A 20,486-nucleotide genomic window follows, 5' to 3' on the forward strand; every position below is an offset into this window, starting at 1 on the left:
ATGTCCTTTAAAGTAACGGGCGGCGACGAGCGCCCGGCAGCGAGCAGCCCCGCACAGATGTCCGCGCCGCTGCTGGACTTCGGCCCCAAGCGGCCCAGCATCTTCGAGCGGGTCCCGGCGCTGCCCCGTGCGCAGGAGCCGCGGTGCGGCCGAGGCAACAAGGACTGCGTGCAGCAGCACAGGAACCAGAGCGGGAGGGGTGAGTGAGCGGCTGTGCGCTCCGCGGCGCTCGGGCGGAGAACCCTCGGGATCCCGCGGTGCAGAAGCGCGGTCGGGAATCGCCCGGCGGACCGTGCTGCAGATCCGCGTTAACCGGGGATGTCTTCTAAAGCAGCTCCTCCGTGGGGTCGCCGGATGGGTGCTAAAGAAATCGGGGCGTTCCTTTACGCTGCGAAGCCGCTTGCAGAGGGCACTTAAAGTTATGAATATTAAGGCGCTGTTTTCTGTTGACGTTAACGGCGTGATTCTTGTTTTTATCCTCACCTCCCTGTCCCGCTCTTCATTTGTGAGATACCTATGCTGCTACCTGCCGCGTTAAGGCGGTTCTCAGCGGGATTATTTCAGTTACTTTTCATTCTTGAGAGGACTAAAGTAGGTTGTGCACCCTGGGACGAGTCGCATTCTCCTCCGTGAGCTTGTTACCTAGGGTGATGGAGCCCCTGTTCATAAGCACCTCGGTGTGCACTGCCTGCAGACTGCAGGACGTGTTTGTTCATCCCCACTGAGCACAGAGCGGAGCAGCAGGTTATAAATCACCTTTGGATTCTCTCTCTTTTTTTTTTTTTGCCGTAGTCCTCCAGTTTTCATTAAAAAATATAATAAAGTTTGTCACCGTTCAGCAGCGATGAAATGGGCGACCGTGACACAGAACTGGATTTGGAGGGGGAGATGCGGACGGAAGGAGGGTTTGTAAAGTGTGAAGGGGCAGCTCAGAGCTCTGCTGCTGCTGTGCTGCTGCCGCCAGGAGCTCAGGAGATGTGTCCCAGGAGCAAGGCTTTGCCCGCTGACCCGTGCCTTGTCGCGTTGTCCTCCTCACGCAGACCCTGGAAGCGTTTTAGTTCTTTGTTTGTTTGTTTGTTTCCTTCTGAGCTACTGTTTTTGCTCCCGTTCCTCTCGTGGCTGCTGCAGAGGTAGGCACGTAGCGGGGGCATGAGGGAAAATGTAATTTCCACTCACTTTTAACCTCCCTGGGACTGGTGTAGGTGGGCACTGGGAGAAGGATGCAGATTTGTCTTTCTTGACTGATCAATTCCCCCTTTTGTGCCCCTGGGGAGAAAAAAAAACCCTTAAGTTTTGTTGCTGGTTTGTGTTTAATTCCTTTTCTGTCCGGGGTTTTACCTTGTTGCTTTGGCATATGGGTGGCTTGACTCATGGCAGTAAGCAGGAGGTATCTGTGAACAGGACTGGGCTCACTTACTGAGCGTGATGATTTGATGGATAACGCTGGATTTTTCCAAAGACAACTGCGCTGTTTGTTTGGCTTTCTTTTTTTTCTTCTTTTGTTTGTTTGGTTTTTTTTTTTAAGATATTTTAAGTTAGGGAAAAATGAAGCCTTATGCTAAATGCTGATCCCGAACTTGTGGGCTGTGGCAGCTCCTGAGCTGTTCTGCATCAGCAAGTGCCTTCACATCGCTTGGGCATCTCGTAGCTCTCACACTGGGAGCTGCTGGCCCCTGCTCAGCACGCCGTGCTTCTGAGCCAGTGCCACAGCGGTGACTGAAGCCACTCAATTACTCTCCGTGATCTAACAGCGAAGTCAGAGCTCTGTGCATCCAAAGGGAGCTGTGCTGCTGAAGGAAGGGCCGCTTGTCTTTCAAGGAGTGGTGTGAACTGCCTCCCGACACCACAGAAAAGAGGGGCGAGGATAGCTGTATGCAGATGTTGTGTAACAAGATATTGCTAAGGAGTGGGAATGAGGGGAGTATTTGAATTTACTCCGGTGAAGGTTTTGAGGAGGAAACTGATGACAGCTTGATTTCAGATCATCACACTGTGCATCTCCTGCTCTCCAGCCCGAGTACCGCATGCCCACTAATTCCTTCTGCAGTCTGGGTTAGATTACAGCATGTGCCTCCTGCTTTTCGTTTATCCACAGATGAAGGCTGCACGGAGGGAGAGGACCCTCCTTTTACAAGAGCAAGAGCCATTTGTGTGGCTGCCTATATATTTTTTTTCCTAAACATGCCTCTAATTTTTTTTTAACTCTTCAAAACAGAATGAATCAAAATGATGCACCGCCCCATTAATAACACGAGCAGCTTTGAAGTAATCACAATGGGGGGAAAGCATCCTGCTGCTGTCGTGTCTCTTTAGCGTTAACTCTGCTGCTTGAGGACAGAGGCTGCAAAACGCTCCCGAGCCTGGGCGAGCACAAACAGCCAGAGAAGAGCTTGAGGGATGCTGGTGAGGATTGCTTCTGGGACTCAGATCGTTTGGTTCTGAGTGTTGTAGGATCGAGCTGTTGTTTGTTTACCAAAGATATCCGTGGTTTGGAATTGTGCTTCGTATTCTGTCTGTTTGGGAGCTGTTTATTTTGAACACCGGTTCTCACCCGGCCTCCCCCTTCGGGTGGGATTGGCTGTGGTGCACACCAGGCTCTGCGGGGTCGCCGGTCCCTGTGTGTCACGAGGCAGTGTTTGCACCCACACGGTGCATCTCAGAGGAACGTGTGTTCTGCTCAGCATCGAGTAATTGTACCAGAAGGCATGAAGTGCATTTCGTAGTGTTTTCCCGTGGTTACGTGGTCCTGGTGTTGTTCTGTTGAATTTTATGCTGGGATTTCACCGTTCCGAAAGTAACAAAGAACAAAACAATTATTGTTGGTAGGAAAGAAACTTTTTGGAAAGAACTGCTGGTGACAAAGGAGCAATCTATAACGATGTCGGAGCTCTCATTTTTTTTTGATGACATTGATTGTGGTTGTTACCAGGAAACACTTCTCCTTTTCATTCTTTTCCAGCTTCGTTCCGTGTATCTAATTCATGACTCAGTAGAAATGACGAGATTTATCCTGTTAGTTGTGCCACTGGGAAATCAGCCAAATGGCCCAGACCTTTGCAGTAATCACTTCAGATATTAACTTTCAGCGGGGAAAACAATAAGCTGTTCGAATTGCAGTAGCTCGATGTTTCCTTGTTGAGAGTATTCATTATTCAGACAAGGAGAAAGTTTTCTTTTCTTTTTAAAGCGCAGTTGCTTTTGGCAAGCATACAACCAATGTACTGAGATGTATTCATTTTCTTCTGCTATTGAAAAGGTGAGTTAAAATTTGTCATTTCAACCTCCTGTGGCCGTTCCCTTGCTTAGCAGGACAGTCCTCCCTGAGCAGTGGCTTTAGGCTGTTCGGATCTTAAGCAAAAGCATATGCTTTGGGTGTGTGACATATGAGGTGTGCAGGATGGTCTTCGGCCGACGCTGCTGGTTTTGTTCCTTTCTCATCCACGTTCACCTGAATTACCCCACAGAAGCAAATGCTGTTTGGGATAACTCGTGTCTGGCCCCTCTGGTAAGGCGGCCCAAACGCTTCCTCGTGTTGAATGGGAAAATAGCTTGTGGTCGGTCACTGCTGGTGGAAGTTCTTGCAGTGATTTGTGTTACAAAATCAGAGTCACTGAATTGAAGGTGACCCTTTCATGGATTTCACTTAAGAGGGATTTAGCTGTAGCTAGCAATTAAGATCTTTGTCGTTTAGGGACTGTTAGTGAATATTTGGTGAATACAAACCAGATGATCTAATGATAGACCTGTCATATAAAGCCACTCGGTGCTTGGAAAGAGGGAGACAGGAATTGTTGTATCTATCTTAATTTTATGTTGAATTAGCAAATAGTGCTGGATTACAGGAAATGAGTCCAATCTGTGGAAGAGATTTTGTAACTTCTGGAGTTTTTCCTCTAAACAGGAGTAAATAAAAGATCACTTACTTCAGCTTTAAAGTGTTGTATTGACGCATGGGATGAAAACAAAGCTATTAGGTGCTCTGCTAAAAGAGGGGAGAAGAAAAAGATCTTCTCCTTCCTTCTTTTATAGTAATAAAAGCTTTCAACCTCGGTCTTGCAGGTACTTGCGTGTGTGCATTGCTGTGTTCCTGTCAGTAATGTCATCAGCTACAGATGCTCGGATCTCAGAGCGTTCTAAATGAGCTCAGCGATATCTGAACGGGTGTTAGTGTGCTGCAACTCACCCCTGAAAGCATGTGAGCTGTTACAGTGTACACTGAGGGGCTTTAGTAGATGTGAAGATACGTCCTGGAGGTGCTGGGAGATGCTGTGTAGTAAAGCTGCCGAATGTAAAGTGAGTGTCTTCTGGGAGATGGCGCGTCCTTATGGCAGCACAGTTTTATTTCACCTCCTGTGCGCTGAGATGCTCAGTGCGTTGAGGAGGAGGGACAGCGTTTTACACAAAGTGATTAAAATCAACAGGAGTCTCGCCACCAGCTTCAGCTGGGTCAGGATTTCAACCCTAATATTACAGAAGTCCTTTATCCTGAGTACGGGGTAAAGCTTGTAGAACAAGTAACAAGCTTGTATTAAATCCATCTGTAAGCCACAAAGGAGAATAACGTGAGGACTATGTGCAGATTGAAATTTGGATTTACTGGGACTATAATTTCCTTCTTGCTGTTTTTCTAGCAGTGCGAACCTCTGCAGTTCAGTGATTTTAGAGTGGTTGGAGGCATTGATGGCAGGGTACCTGGACAGGGGATGTAAGGTGCTCCATTTTGTACTCCAGGTTTCTATCGTTGTATGTCAGCGGGCTTGAACAAGGCGTGCAATCTAGTAATTATTTCAAAGTGCTTGAGAACTGCTTTTAATAGAGTGCTGTTTTCTTTTTCTCAGCCACCACGCGTTGTTTCCCAGCACACTGATGCAACTCAAAGAATACAGGGTTCCAAAGCAAGGGCAGTGCTCGCTGTGGTACAGCGTAATCTGGCCCTGCAAATGTGCAAACAATAGCAATAGTACGTGTTTCTGAATATGGCACAGCTGTTATCTCCTCCCGAGAGCAAGGAGCGTTACAGTGACATAGACAGAACAACCAGTTAGAACCACTCACGCTGTTTTATTGCATTTAAATGGGGCATGTAAAAAAGCAAGGGCTGGTTCTTCATTCAGATAAGTATCGGTTCAGGCCGCTGCTGTACTGCCTTTCTGCGCAGGCTTCGAAGAATAGAGGCAAAGAATTCCCCTTTTGCCTTCCCCTCCTCTTACACTGCTGGCACCCACTCGCTGCGATCTCGCTTGGAACCTGAAGCTTTCTGTTCTCAGATGTGTGCTTTGCCAGTAACCTGGAACAAGGACTTTTTTTTTAATTACGGTCATTAGCTTCGATATATTAAACGATTGTTAATCATCAAAACATTTTGTAGAGGGTAAACTGCTCAGAAAATAGAAGAACCGTCGCCAGAGCTGCAGGAGGAAATAGATGCACATTCTGTGTTTTAGGTTATTTTGAGGTTTTGTTCGTTTAGGAATTACAAGGTTGATCTCAGACAAATCATCCCTGTCCTCCCCCCAGCTTCTCTTTTTTAAAGCAGTTGCATTAGTTCTGACTTCTCTGTCATTATGTCTGAGTGTTCATGTGGGTATTTCGCATGGTGGGTCGGTGAGGAGCACTGAAACTGAATCTACCTGATCACATTTATTCTAGGGGTTAAACAAATACAAAGCATCTTGAACTGCATTTAATTCTGGCATTTATGTGTGCGATAAGAGGAGGGCTTTGTGAGCGCTATGGAGTTGTCAGTCTTTTTAGAATGAGAGGAAAGCAAATACATTCTTACGTGGGTTTTTTTTTTTTTGTTTTTTCATATTTTGCCAGAAGGAAAAATGACACTAAGGCGACATCATCAAATACTGTAAAACTAACTTTTTCATACAGATCCCCATTGTTGTTTTAAGCGCTTACGGGGCTGGCTGTTTGGTTTATTTTGGAACTTGCTGCGCTATATGAAGTGTTTCTCCAGGGGCCTGGTATTTTAATACCTTGTAGAAGGTTGTATAACAGTAGATGATGTATTTTGCCTGCCTTCCTATGTTGTAAATACATTACATGTGCTGGCTTGGGACAGGGTATCTGAGGTGTAAATCAAAGACTAATATAAGGGGGAAAGAAGAATTCAGTGATGTTTTGTGGCTGATTAGTTTTATTTATAAAATCCAAGAATGATGTGACGTTAGCATGAGGAGCTTCCCAGGGAGAGGTAGAGGGTCTAGGATTATTTAAAGTAAGCTCTTTGATTCATTGCTTTTTCACAATATGCCGTGGTTCACTTGAATGCTGAAGTCAACAATCCTCTAGGCAAAGAAAGATAATATAATTTTAAGCATATCGTAAAATTGAAATTTGATAGCTTCCAGTCTATAATCCTATCTAAATCTTGTTTGTAATAAAAGGAAAATACAGATGCATGTGCCGGGTTTGGAGCATAGTGTTTTTTGAGTTTAAAGAATCATAAATGTGCTTCAAACAAGCAACACAACAGTTTATTAATATGAATGTTTTGCTAAAGACTACATGCTTAATGCAATCCCCATTCCTTTATAATAAGTTTAAATATTAATTCTTTGGAATGCTAGATGCCTAAAGCTAGATAGAAATGCAGTGCAGTTTCAGATATCTAGGAGTGGGCTTGTGAAACAGGATATTTAACTGGGAGAGATGAGTAGCACATTTCAGAGTTATTAGGGCAGAACAACAACATAAGAGGATGGCTTAAAAGAAGTTATGTTTTCTGCTCACGAGGCTTAAATACCTTAGACTTGTTTATTTGAAATGCAAGAGTAGATTTGCTATGTATGTAGGCTCTAGATTGCCTTTTTTATTATCATTTTGTTTAAGTTCTTCGTACCCGCCTGCCCATCTCTGAGGCAGCTGGCTTTGATTTAGCTCGAATCCTTCACGGAGAGCAGACGATCAGTCTCTTATGATGACTGTGTGTTGTGCTCTTCGCTGGGGCATCTCCGTAGCCGCGGTTGCCCAAGAGAAAAAGTAAGAGGCCAGAGAAGGTACTTGAGGAAAGCAGCAGTTTGTATTCAGAAGAACTCATTTCACCCCAAAACGGATCTCTTGACTTGTTCCTTATGTAAGTCCTGTCTATCTCCCAGCTCCCATCTGTGCTGGGCAGAGAAGGGAGAATTAAAGTGAAAACAGATAGAAAGAGGCAATTTCTGTTTTATTCCCCACTGTTTTCCAGAAAGGATTTAGCTTGAAGTTTCATAACTCCTGCTTTGCTCTGCTGCTTCTGCTGAAATTGCCATGAACTGTAGCATTGACTCTGGGAGGAGGTGAGAACTGAATGTTTTTGAAAATCCATGCTCTGTTGAGGCACGGAAGAGAAGATCCAAGCGTTAAATCTGCTCCCAAGAGGGGGAAGTGCGAGCAGAAGCAGCCCAGTAGCTCCGATGCCAAGGTCAGACAGTCAGCACAGTATGTTCGTATTTAATTCTCCTTCCTGTACAGGACCTCACATGGATCTAAAGTTGGTGTGATCTGCTCTCTTCCATGAAACAGGACAAGCACTGGGGATGGCAGAGGGAGGACGAAGGTTGTGCCAGCAGCTGACATGGCCAAGTGTGTAAATATTTGGGATGGGGAGAGTTAGGGCGCTCGGACTCTACTCTAAATTGTGTCATTTACTTGTATTGTTTTGGGGCAAGTCTGTTTATTATTCAGGACGTTTCTTTGTCAAGAATGTAATGGAATACAGTGTGGAGAAATACAGGCTAGTTCTGGATCCAGAAACAGTGCAGTTGTTTCGGCATACCAGCAGGGCTGGCTTAATTGTCTGTGCTGAGAGACAGACTTCGTTGGTTCAGGTGCAATGTTTAGGTAATGTGGCTGTGCTCCATTTCAGATCTAGTCTGGTGTTATCTCTGGATGCTGTGCTGCAGTACGTGGTTGGATCGGCCTGGGGTGAGATCTGAGCATGACTGCTCCTCCTTGACATGGTGTGGATATGGGTCAGATCTCTTTTTGCTACCTGCAGTATCTGTAAAATGCATATTTGTTATCTTTGAGAGAGTAAGGTTTTTGATGGAATGTTTTGGTGGGGCTTCTTGCTGGTTGGGGGCAAGTTCTTCCATTTATTTTAGTACCTAAAATGCTGAGGAGAAGGAAGGAGGTTGCATTAAGGCCTATGTTAAGGGAGCTATGTTACAAATAAGCCGTTGATGGGAAAATCTTCCCCCTGGTTTGCTGGAAGAGGAAACCTTCAGATTGCCTCTGCGTACCAGCAGATGGGAAGGTCTTATGGCAGTGAGTCGTGAGGCAGGGAGCATTGATGGATGGCATGCCTGTGGGCCTTGAGGTACAGGTAGCTGCCACAAGGTTCCTGAGACCTTCATCCCTCCAGCAGAACAGAGTTTGTGTACAGTTGAGACCGTCTCCCAGGACTTGAAAAGACAATACTGTGTAATTCTGCTTTTCTGGATCTCTCATTCCAATAATGTTCAGTTTCCTTAAAGTCTTCAGAGCTGGTTTATATTCAGCTGAAGCTGAGTTGGCCTGATTCCGCTAGCCCTAGATCTGAAGCAACGCCATTTTAATCCAGGAGTATATAAAAAGGGGGCAGACTTGAGCCATGGAGGGACAAGGCACAGAAATTTGTCTTTTAGTTACAGACTCAGTACACTTGGCAACAGAAAAGATACCTCACGTTTTTGATTTGAGCAGTTCTACTTTTTTTTTTTCCTCTTGCCAACTCATCACACGTTGGCTTATATTCTTTTCCTTTGAGTCCCTGAGCTATTGGTAAGGCTTGTTGACTTGTCGTGTTTTCACGGGGATAAGCTACAGCCTGTGTGTGAATAGTTCTTCTTTTCAAAACAAGGATGCTGCATTTCAGCATCCCTGAATTGAGTATGCAGGAAATTTAAGAGGATGTTTACCCCTAGAGCCCACTTGCTCTTTCTCTGCCCTCGACAACTTATTCATTCTCTTGGCCTCCTGACCTCTGACTTTGACTTCGTGCAGGTTTTCTGATGGCTTATTTTAAGTCTATGTAAAGGGATGTAACTTACTTGAATTGTGGGCTAAATATGTGGAAATATGGCAACTGGTTTAAATAGCTTTTGGTCTGCTGAATGTGTAAATATTCAAAATCTGTGAGGGTGATTTGGCTGGCTTTTACTGGAAACGTTCAGATGAGATCTCCTTTCTTTTACTGCATCCCGTCAGAAGCTGTCAGGCAGAAATTACTGGCAGGAATACTCAGACCACTTTGTCAAAGTTCGTTTTTATGCCTGTTTGCTTATAAGTTTGCCACTTCCACAAATACTTTTACAAGTGTGTATATTTTGCTACATTAGTCATAGAAAGCAGATATAAAGGGGGCCAAAAGCTAGAAAGTGAGAGCAGATCATTGGAATGTCTAATCATGAATTGTGTTTTGATGATGGCATTGGCTACAAATGCAGTTTATTTGGCACACTTGGGTTAAAACCCTAGCATTTTGCAGATGCTGTTTCAGTGGTGTCCAGGTTAAGTTTCTTAAAATGGGACGAACCTGCTTTCGGGAACTCTTCTTGCCAAGGGTTAGTGTTAATGTGAACAATGGTGTTTTTATTAGCTGCTGGAGAAGTTGCTGGGAGACATGAAAATTAAGAATGGTAAACATTAGAGGTGATAAAGATGCTTTATGCATGGCATGGATGTTGCAGCAGCAGGCAGTCACTCTGAAGTGACAGGAAGGCAGTCTCAGTGCCTGGAGATAATATGTGAGTTGAGAGGAAACTTTGATAAATAGTCTCATCTTGTAACCAACTGGAATTTAGGCAAAAATAAATTATGATACTAACTGCCACTAGAGAAAATAGTCCGAAGGCTTGGATACGGCTTCCAGCGTGAAGGCTCTTGACTATAGAATTTGCTGAGCAACCCAGATGTAAAATACAAGCTAGATGTTAATTCGAAGGACCATCTAAACCCGGAGCCTGCTGATTTATGGATCAGAGTTCTACTTGGTGTGCTTGGTGATCACACCAGCCTTGTTCTGCTGGTATGGAAGAAAATGTTATTGTATTCTTTCCAGGCCTGAGTGTGGCAGTAGGTTTTCCACGTTGGTACTAAATACTTTGTGAAATGCACATTGGGATTCAGTGCCTTCTGTCTCTTTGGTGTTGGTTTATTCTTCCGCGGGGATTATTTGGGCTGGATGCTAGGAAAAGCACTAGCTCCGGGTATACTCACCTCTTGACGTATGTTGATGATTAGGCTGTGAGATGTTTGTAACTGGATGTTCTGAAGACAGGCTGAATGGAAATCCTACTATGGACTATCCTACTCCTGGTGCCCTGCTGTCTTTTCTGTGACATTCATTCCTGCACTGAACTGTATGGGCACAGTGAAGAGTTACGAGGGGTCTCGAGGCTGCTGTTCTCCTTGACTCACTGAGCAAAGTTCAGATCTTCCCTTAATAGTGTTTCTGGATGCTTGTTTATCAAGAAAATGCAGAGAAGGCATGCAGTAAAAAATAGGCTAAGTGAAGGGCTCTAAAAGAGCAGCTGGGAGAACCAGTGGTGGGACAGCTGGGCCTGGAAAATGATTGATTTTTATGTCCTGAGCAGTTGTGAAATGTTCTGTGGCATTCTGGGGACATGCCATTGCTAACTAACACTCGATTGCCTGTTGGGAATAGAAAATGCCAACTATTGTTCTGTAGAAGGAAATAGCCTTATTGATACTGAATTAGGCTCAGATTGAATTATTATTATTCATTCTAGTACATCCTGTTTTCCAAATATAAAAACGGACTGTCCATTCTGAAGTCCTCCAGCACTTTTGTTGCTAGTCATATCCACAGCCCGATGTCCAGGTGGAGTTTGGACTGTTTTGAAGTGAACATTCTGCTACTTAAAACAGGCCATCTCATCAGGCTCGTTCCTGTGCTGTAGCAAGCCTGAGAGCAAGGCTGGCAGAGGCAAATGTGGTGATGGATTAGGCTTAAGCTTACGGGAGACGTTTTGAATTGTCACATGCAGTGCTGATAGAAAAGAAATAGCTGCGCAGAAAGTAGTATGTGGCCTGCTGAATCTTTTAAGAAGTGAACTGTCTGTAGAAATTGAGATGCACACCAAACAACTGTCAGTGACAGTATTTCGTATACTACTCTGGGTTTTGTTCCTGATGTTGTCTGTTTCTGCTGAAATCCTCACAGAAAATAGAGAACCACTGCCTGTGAAATCTGTCTGTTGATCGAGATTAAGGAAAAAAAATAAAAATTAGGATGTGACTAGCACGCAACAGGGATTTCTTAAGCATGTGGGTAAGGAAGTAAGAAAGCGGGTGATGGATATTGTCATACAAACATCTGAGACTATTCCTTGCAATGGAGAGTATGAGCAGTTTTTAGATATGGAAGGCTGGATGTCCTGGCAAGCAGTGACACTGAAAAGGGTTGGGTTGTCACTGGTGTGGGAAAATATATATCGTATCACCTCAGAGCTCATTAGAAATGATATTAAACAGAATAGGGAATTGGTGCTGCCTTTCTGTAAAGCATCACTCTAGCAGCAGGAAGAGAGGTTAATGCTTGAACTTTCTTAAATGGTTTTGAAAATCAAAGTTTTTGAAGAGCTGGAAGGTGGTAATGTGCAACTGGTAGATTAATGGCACAAGAGAGACAGTCTGGTCAACTCTAGAGATATACTAGAGCAAAAACGTCTGTGACACTGGAGGGATCTTTTGGATGCAGATAAATGCAGGAAACGATCTCATGCTTGGAAACTGAAGCCAAAGATCAAACAAGAGGGAAGACCTTTGGTTTTGACTGTGAGGATAGTAAACCAGGCGCCTGGCTCAGCAAAGGATATAATAAATCCTCTGGTACTTGGAAGTCTCTCAATTTGGGTGTTCTTGTGGAAGAAACAATCCATTTAAATCATGAACAGTGACAGAAACAGTGGTATAACAAGCTGAACCATCCCAATGACTTCCACTTGAAATCCATAGAAAAATGGGTCTCAGGTTGTTGTCTGCTGCCAGACTTGTCTTGCTCCTTCTGCATTGCAGTCCTCAGGCTGCACCTCGAAGTTGGATTTAGATCCTCAGTCGGGGTTTCATGAGGAAGAGGGGGGGCAGGCTGGAGAAGGACGAGCATCGCTTCACCAAAGCCACACAGTTTTGACAAACAGTAATAAGGCAATCTGTAGCAACTGCTGTTGCCTCCAAACCCACCCTTTCTTTCTTCCTGTTATGTCTCTCTTCAGCAAACAGCTCCACTCCTTGACTAGACAAGGTTCTGTTCAGAGATGTTGTGATGGAACCTATGGTCTCCTAGGACCTGGGCTGAGACCAACTCAAACCAAGTGCCACGTTTAAAACCTGGACGTGTAGGAAAATGGTAACAGCTGTGTTCTTCCTTCTCTTAGCAAGCACTGATCGCTTCTGACACTAATGTCTTCCCTTTCTTTGCTTTCTGAAATGAAAACAAAGGCCTCCTTCCTAGCATAGCAATAGTGACATGCTAACACAGTTATTACAGCAAACACTGTGGCCCTCTCTGGTCATGATGTTTTCTTTCTGTGGGGAGACTGGAATACTAACTCACAAATAATGTCTTTAGAAGTCATATTAGTCACACATTTTTAAGACATTCCAAAATCATACCAACCTCCTTCTGAGCTTGTCTGTTGCTACCAATGATTCAAAGTTTTGAAAACTCTCCTTTAGTTTTGATTTACATTTTGGTCTTGGGCACTTGTTATTTCTGGCAAATGCCAGTTCAGTTTCATTAAAGAAAAATCTGTTTTACAGCCACGCGGCTCAGATCTGCTGCGCTTCTAATAATTGATGGCTGGTTTCCTTATTTCCTGCATTGTAGAAAAATAAGGACCTTGTTAGACCTAAACAAGCCTGCATAAAGTCACAGTGTGAAATATCAGGTTGGGGGTGAGCAGAACAGCTGTGGGCAGGTTTTACAACTCTGGGCCACAGTTGGTCGAAGCCGCCAAGGGAAACTGAGATATACTCACGTGACTGAAATTCAGTTGAGTTCTTTGGCTCCCTGGCCTGAGATTTATATTTGTGACACCTTCCTCCTCTGTCAGAGCCTGGGCCAGACACAAGCCTGTGTCTGTATATGTACTTAAGGCTCTGTGCACCCTGTGGTGTGGCCGCCGTGCCCATTGCTTGCCGTGCCACTGTGGGACATGTCTATTTCCAATGCTGGCTGTCTTAGTCCAACAGCCCACGACAGGGTGAGTGTGTCCTTTGGAAGAAAACAGCTGCCATGTGGTGGGGATGAAAAATCAAGAGCAAACACTCTCAGAATTTCTGCAAGTGGGCAAATTAATTTCAATCTCAACTGTCATCACAGGGGCCTTTTTAATTCCCTTTTCCTTTGGGTGGTATCTTTGATTTATATTTTTGAATGAGGCAAGTGATCACCCTTTGGTGCCCATTAAGAGCTTGTTCAATTTAGTTTCTTTATAAATTACAGAATCCTACCATTCTCTAAGTTGTTGTTGGAGAAGGGTTTCTTGGGTTTAGATTTCAGGGTGTTTTGGTTGTTTCGTTTATTTATTTATTTGGTTTAAGAGTTAGTGAAACTTAGCAATTCTTAAGTTAATAGAAAACAACCTGTAAGTCTAAATGAGGACTTAATTACTATCACATATTTTTCCACAGTGCAACAGCTGTCAGATGCCCCCTCCCATATTACCACTCCATAGGCCTGATAGTAGAGATGGGATCCTACCTTAGGGATACATTAGGTTAAATGGCTGCTAGGAAGCCAAGCAGTGACACCTGAACAATATTGTAAGAGGTTTTTTTTTTTTTTTTTCCCCACTCTCATATATTTATGCAAGTGCTGTTCATTTCCTTTGAGATCTGGATTGCTGCTTTCAGGCAAGAAAACAAGTCAACTGTCTGATAAGACTCCTAGGCCTTCCTTTGAAAGACTTGCTCCTCAAAGGAAGTGCTGAAGAGCTTATATAAACTGTAGAACCTCTGAAGAACCAAGCCTTGAAGTTTGCTTTGATAACGGGCTGATCCAGGGGGGTATTCAGGCACCTAACTCCCATTGACGTCAGTGGAAATTCAGTGCCTAAATACCTCTCTGGATCTGGCGCTTAATATTCTGATGCTGAATGTTACGCAGTTCTTGCTTTCTGTGGGTCTCCTTTTATGGCATCTTTTGCGAGTGGTGCAACGGTATTAATTTTGAATTCTTCCTGTTGTGAATTCCAGCACACGGTGCAGACAACTGCCTAGAAAGTTATGCTGTGTAATAATCCATTCCAACACAAGCTGAAGCCTTCCGGGCAAGGAGTGGGGTGGGAGGGCGACCCAGGGAAAGTACATTGCTCTTCTATTAATTGTTAGTGAGGAAGGATGAGGCTGACATTCAGGTGCTGAGTCTTCACTGATGGAGGGAAGTTCTGCAGTTACATACTCGTTTGTCTGGATGAAAGTCCTGGGAAAAGTGAGAGATTTTTGTTGGCATTTCCCCCACTCAGTACTGATCTTATCACGCTGCTTTAGTAGCAGTGCTCCTCTGGCTTCTTGCCAGGTGATACTATCGGAGTCCGTCTGCGATGTGCAAGATAAAGGATCTCAAGGTGCTACAAGTATTATGATTTTCCTATTCTGCAGTTCTGATGAGTCTTCTGACCCAGAAAACTCACTTGCTTTTACCAGTTCTATTATTGAAAGAAAAGGCAACACAAGAACTGGAAAGTGGAGCCTGATGTTTATAAGGGTCCTGAGAGCAGCTGTAATTAGTGCAGGTTTTTGAAAGAGACTTACTCCTCTGCCAGCAAAGAGCCTTGGTGTTCGGCCAGGTTAGATGTAGCCTGGGAGAACACACTTGAGAACTGTGTCCATGGGCAAAACTGTGGGCCCAGCGCTGAGCACGTGAAGTGTCCTCTCAACACGTAAGAGAAAACATTTTGCATGCTTCCAGTGTGTCCTGTGAGGCACTCCGGAGGTCTGAGTCATTACCCAGAGTTTGGGTCGGTTCTCAAAGTTTGTGAAGCTCCTTGCTCTTCAGATTTCACAATGCTTGTGAGGAAAACATGTGAGTTTCGTTCTCGGGGCCTGGTCCAATTTCCCTGGTTTTAGATAGTAGACAGAAGCATTCACCACCTTCCAGATCCTGCAGGTCAGTAGAACCACAGGAGAATAAAACAGAGCTTTTAACAGAGCTAAATTGAGCTTGCCATCTTGCATGTCAGCCAGCAGCAGGACACGGTGAGCAACATGGTACACAGAGAGGTGCTGGGGGATAGATGGGAGCCCCAGCATGAGCACTGGCCCTGCAGCACAGGTGGCTGGGCAGTGAGGGGGCTGACCCAAAGCCCCCTGCGTTGGTAGGCACAGGGGTCTGGGAGGGACCACCACATGGCCCATCAGGGCCAGCTTGCTGCTTCTGCAGGCAGTTTGGTCTGAGGAGCATCTGTCCCACACCTCCCACAAGCCACAATTGCTCCCTAACAGCCTATGACAGACTAAGATCATTAGTGGAAAATACCAAAAGCCACAAACTACTGCACACCGCAGAGTGCAGGAGGGGCTGGAAGCACTGACTATGGCCTGCAACTCTGGAAAGGCAGGGAGTTTCCTTAAATAAAAATTCCCAGAAGACCCAAACGTCAAACCACATCTTTGGCTTAGCACATTGTAGGTGGGGAAGGCTGAGTCCCCCATGTTGGTTGTGTCCTTGGGCAGGCAGGGAGCTGGGGGCAAGCTGGCATCCCCCAGCTGTGTGGGATCCTGGCCATACTGCTTGGGCTCACCAGTGTTCACAGCAACCAGTGCTCCACACAGCACACAGGACAAGGTGCTTTTTTTTCCTTCTTTTTTTTCTCTCCCCCTCCTTCCTCTAATAACTGAACCCAACCACTCCTCTGAGTTATGAGGGATTTTTACAGCGGAGTTGCATGGTGGAGGGACCTGGTTTTCATTGTGCAGTCTGGGATATCAGTTTTAACCCAGAGTCAGTGATGTTATTTAACAGGTGCCTTAAAGGCATAGTGCTTATTTAATCACCGTCTCCATATCAACATTATGTAAATTGAAATTGCTTAGGTACGCAATTAATTGTGAATGCTTTAGACATTTTTAAAGGCATAAGACAATACCTGAAGTTCCATTTTAAGAATATCCAGGTCAAAGGACACACATGTTTTTATTTTCTTATTTGAGGTATAATGTGTTCAAGGCAGATTTATGGCACAACCTTTGTTTATTGACTTGTACTTTTCCACATGAAACTAATGGAACATGACAGATGATATTTATGAGGCATGTGTTCCTGATTAAATCATGTTAGACATTAAAACCTGATAAAAGAATGTATTTTAAAGGGTGGATTAATAGAAAAGGAGGCAGCATTGATTGGGGAGTTTACACGGAACAAGACACATTGGTCTTAGACCGAATATTTATAGGTGAGATATGTGGTTATAAAACTTTAGAAGCTGAACAGAGAAAGATTAATAAGCCTTTGCTCTTCGGAAAGTTTGAGTTTTGTTTTTCTCCCTTTGTGAGCCACCGGCCACCTCGTATTTCTGGTCTTTCAAGTGCATTTATTCAGTTCTGCCTAAGAACTTGTGACCCTTCATGGCCTACTGCTTTTACCTTTGGATTGCGTGTGTGCTGTGTGCTTCAGGATTCCCACTCAGCAGATCTGTGCAGGCAGCATTTGACATTGTAAAACTGCTCTGGTACATGCTCCACGTTCTGCTTATATGGGGGCAAGCTGAGTAAAGCAGCATGAGTCAGGTGGAGCTGCTATTTCCATCTTGACATGTGGAGCTTTGCACTGGGCTTTTACTAAGAGGTTAGTAGGGAATCACCCTGTGTAACATTTTGCATGTCGGGATTAGAGCGCGCCGCAAAGTATTTCCTGTGGAGAGCAATTAGAGGATTTTGGTAAACGCTGAGAAGTGGGAACAGCTTGAATTTGTTTTCTTGTCTTACTGAATATTAAGTCTAAAGGGAAAGCAAATACCTGCGTTCTGCTTTCAGTTACACAGGTGCACACCTGGAATGGTTCCATTGGTTTCAGCAGGGATGTGTCTAAGTGCACATTCTGCCTCAGTGCAGAGCTTTCACTCCTGAGTTTTAGCCTTCTGCGTCTGAATTTGTGTGAACCTGGATCCTTCTTAAGTCTGCTTCTTCTGTAGAGCTGGCATGTTACTGCAGGAAAAGACAGCCTTGAGTTCACAGACAGTTTTCTGTTGCATTTTTACTTCATATCAGCTTTAACTTTTAGAAGTACCGTTCACTGCAAATACAAGAAAATGCTTCCTACAGATGCTTTTACAACAGTGAAGTCAAATTGCATGTTTTTGTGCAATACACCTTTCCTTCCTGTAGCCTTTTTATGATAACTGAAAAGCCAGTGACAAATTAAGAACTACTTCATTTTTTAACAGCAATATCTGTTCTGGATGAGACATGGTAAAATAAAATGTGTTAAGATTGTGGGTTTCAGATATTCGATGAGTAAAGCATTATTGAAAATCTTCTACAGGAAAGAATGCAAATTGAAGACACATTGATGAGCTGCTTTTATTTGGACTTCTCAGGATGACTAAAACCAAGTGCTAAATGAGAAAGCTGTACGAGAAATGCAGTTCTCTGTGAATAGGTGTGTTATATATAAGGTATTGTATGTGTGTGAATTTAATTGAGTCAAAGCACCATCTTGCACCTGGTGTCATCAAAGCAAGTTCCATTTGCAAATTTGTTAGCTGAGGTAAAGCCCTGCTTGTCAGCACATCAGTGGAAATTCCTATTTGTCTGATTATTATTATTTTTTTTGCCCCAGCTCACTCTGTGATGAGCTGCCTACCTGAGATTTCAGAGTAAACTTCCCCTCACACTGAAAAGTAAAGATCTTCATAATTCAGATGTTTACTCTATAGAGGGCTCAGCCCTCCTTCCCCAGCCACAGTCACTGTGTCACGATGCAAAACAACAGTTATTAGAGAGTAAAAAGAAGAGGACAGAAAACAGCACTAGAAAATGTCATAGTGTTTTTATATTAGTACTTTGCTTGTGCTTGGAATTTGTGTCCTTTTCATCTCCTAAGTATTTTAAAATGCTTCAGATGTGGGTTAAATAAAAAAACAAAAACTTAAAAAAATGTGGGTGGAGACTGAAAAGAATGGGAGTTATTTTGTTAGGAACTGATACATATCAGGAGATGCACAATATATGTGAGAGAAAATGGATGGTGTTGAAGAAAATGCAGCTTAGTTCCTCAGTCTTACATAAAATGGAGATGTATGCACTTCTAGAAGGGTATTTTGAAATGGAAAGCTGGATGCTGAAGGTGAAGTGCCTGCAGAGGACACCTGTATTTATGATGTTTTGGCTCACACTTGTGATGGTACTCCTGAGCCTTATGAGTGTGTCTCAGCAGTCTGCTCTCATAGATGGGTGTTTTTCTCCTGGAAAAACATTCTTTTTGATCCCCAGTGAAAATGGCTGGTGATTCTGGCCTGCACTCAAGAGGTGCAAGAGATCCTCTTTTCCCCAGCCAGGATCAGCACTCCCTACTCTATTTCCGGTAGATCTTTGCCAAGTGTGCTTTATATGCTGCCAAGGATGGAGTTGCTGTGTCTTCTCTGTCCTAGGGCTTAGCTGTCTTTCACAGGTATTGCCTGCCCTTTCTTGGGTGTTTAAACTAATGATCCTATGCTAAGCTTGGCTTGTTCAGTCAGCAAAAGTCTTTTGAACAGGCATTTTTTTTGGTGTGTGTAAGCTAAAGGAAGCCTGAGTTCCTTCACCTCCAACAGATATTGCTTCACTTGGAAAACTGGTCCTGCTATTAATGATTTCCTGTCTCATAAAAGAATTGTCTGGAGAGTCAGAATGTTGGTACTAGGCTGCCAGTGTGAAGTCCTGCAGTTAAAACTTAACTCTCCACATTGCTTCCTGCTGAAAAGGTTCTTGCTGGCTCCAGCAGCTTCTCTGCTTCCTTGGCTCTGCTCCCCACGCTTTGCCAGAGCAGTTGTTCCTCTTCAAGCTGTTGTTTTCTAGTTCTGTATTTTTTTCCTTATTGCTGGTTTGTGTTCCTGCATCTCCTTAATGGAGAGGATGCAGACTGGTGGTGAGGGGCATTGCTGAAGGCAGGAGGCCTTCGGAGGGTTCCTGCAGTGGCCAAGTCATGCTTCAGAATCTCCTTGGACCGTGTTTGGGTAGCAGTTATGACCTATTGTCAGTGTTTCATCATTGGAGAGTGGACATACTTGAGAGGAATCCAGCTGGAATGTAAACAGAGATAGTCATGGTGAGTGCTGTAGCTCAGGACGCTCAGGAGCCGAGCACTAGATGTCACTGAGGTAAAGTCCATGTACTGCTGTCTTCTGTGCTGTGTTCCAGGTGGTAAGGAGTAGCCTTATTTCAGTTGTTATGATCTAGCTTGTCCAAAGCACTGTGCTAGGGCTGTATGTTTATACACACATGTGTATGCACATGTATGCAAACGCAGATAACACTAGCATTATTCCAGCTCTGTGCTGCTGGGAGGCAGTAATGCCCCTTTTTCACCACTGGAGCACAGGATCAAAGAGTGGAAGGGAAGCATATCAAATCTAGAGGTTGTGAGAAGTTTGTGTTTAATCTGCACTTCTAATATAAACAAAAAGTAAAACACCTATCAGCTCGTACTGACTAATTACATCCCTGTGCTGGCGGCCAAGAGTGAAGAGTGCCATGTAGTGTACATAAAACGTGTTCTTGTTATGAATCAGCCAGGGAAGGCATCCAAGCCCTTTAGTAGGTTGGTAAAAGGTCTGGCTAATTTTCAGATTTTGAAGCCATCTGGAAAAATTTAGCCAAAATTATCTGCTTCAGAGTCCCAAGATAAATCATTTTCCTACTTAGGCAATTGTTCCTCATTACTGCTCAGGTTAGGGCTGATTAAAGGTTAGGGTGAGGTTATAACTTGGACTTTTGTTGAATGTTCTGTGGATATAGTTCTGGTAGCAAGCGTGACACACCAGTATGAGCTCCAACTAAAGACAATAGCAGAAAAATTAAGAGTTATATGGGATGGGATCATCACGAGTCAAAAAGTGAATGTGGTCTTTTTTTGAATTTTAATTGAAGAGGTCTTGATGAACCCGATGCTGTGTAAATGATGGCATAATTCCTGGATGAGAAATATCCATACATTTTAACTACTTGAAAAAATGATTTCTAGTGTTGTCTTATTTTTAGAAAATATTTTGGAAATCGCTGATTTCAATTCTGGAGCAATCAACTCCGTACTCCAGTGCGTTGTCCTTATGCACCTGAGTCGTCTCCTCAAAGGTCTGCTTGCACAAGTGTGTCACTCAGGAGCCTGGACTCACAGACCTGGCTGTGAAGTGCTTTAGATACACCTGATTGGAGTTCTTGGGTCAGAGAAGGACTAAATTGTTTGCACAGATGTTGTAGCCTGAGTGTGTGTAAGAGTGCCGGCAGCTGACAGCACCGCTGCCTCTCAGCTGAAGGTTGAGGACGTCCCCAGGAACACCTCATGGGCAGTG

At 44.0% G+C, this 20,486-nt stretch overlaps 1 protein-coding gene across 1 annotated transcript in view; it reads left to right on the plus strand.

Moving 5' to 3' along the window:
- The window catches only part of GLIS1 (GLIS family zinc finger 1), a 173,416-nt gene continuing 152,930 nt past the window's right edge, over positions 1-20,486 (plus strand). Inside the window, exon 1 of the mRNA XM_065738628.1 lies at positions 1-199. Within this exon, the coding sequence (XP_065594700.1) occupies positions 1-199 (199 nt within the window). The remainder of the gene's footprint in view (positions 200-20,486) is intronic.

This window comes from Cyrtonyx montezumae, unplaced genomic scaffold (assembly GCF_038088225.1).
Source record: "Cyrtonyx montezumae isolate F1298 unplaced genomic scaffold, pur_monq_1.0 scaffold_1, whole genome shotgun sequence".
In the NCBI taxonomy this organism is placed as follows: Eukaryota; Metazoa; Chordata; class Aves; order Galliformes; family Odontophoridae; genus Cyrtonyx; species Cyrtonyx montezumae.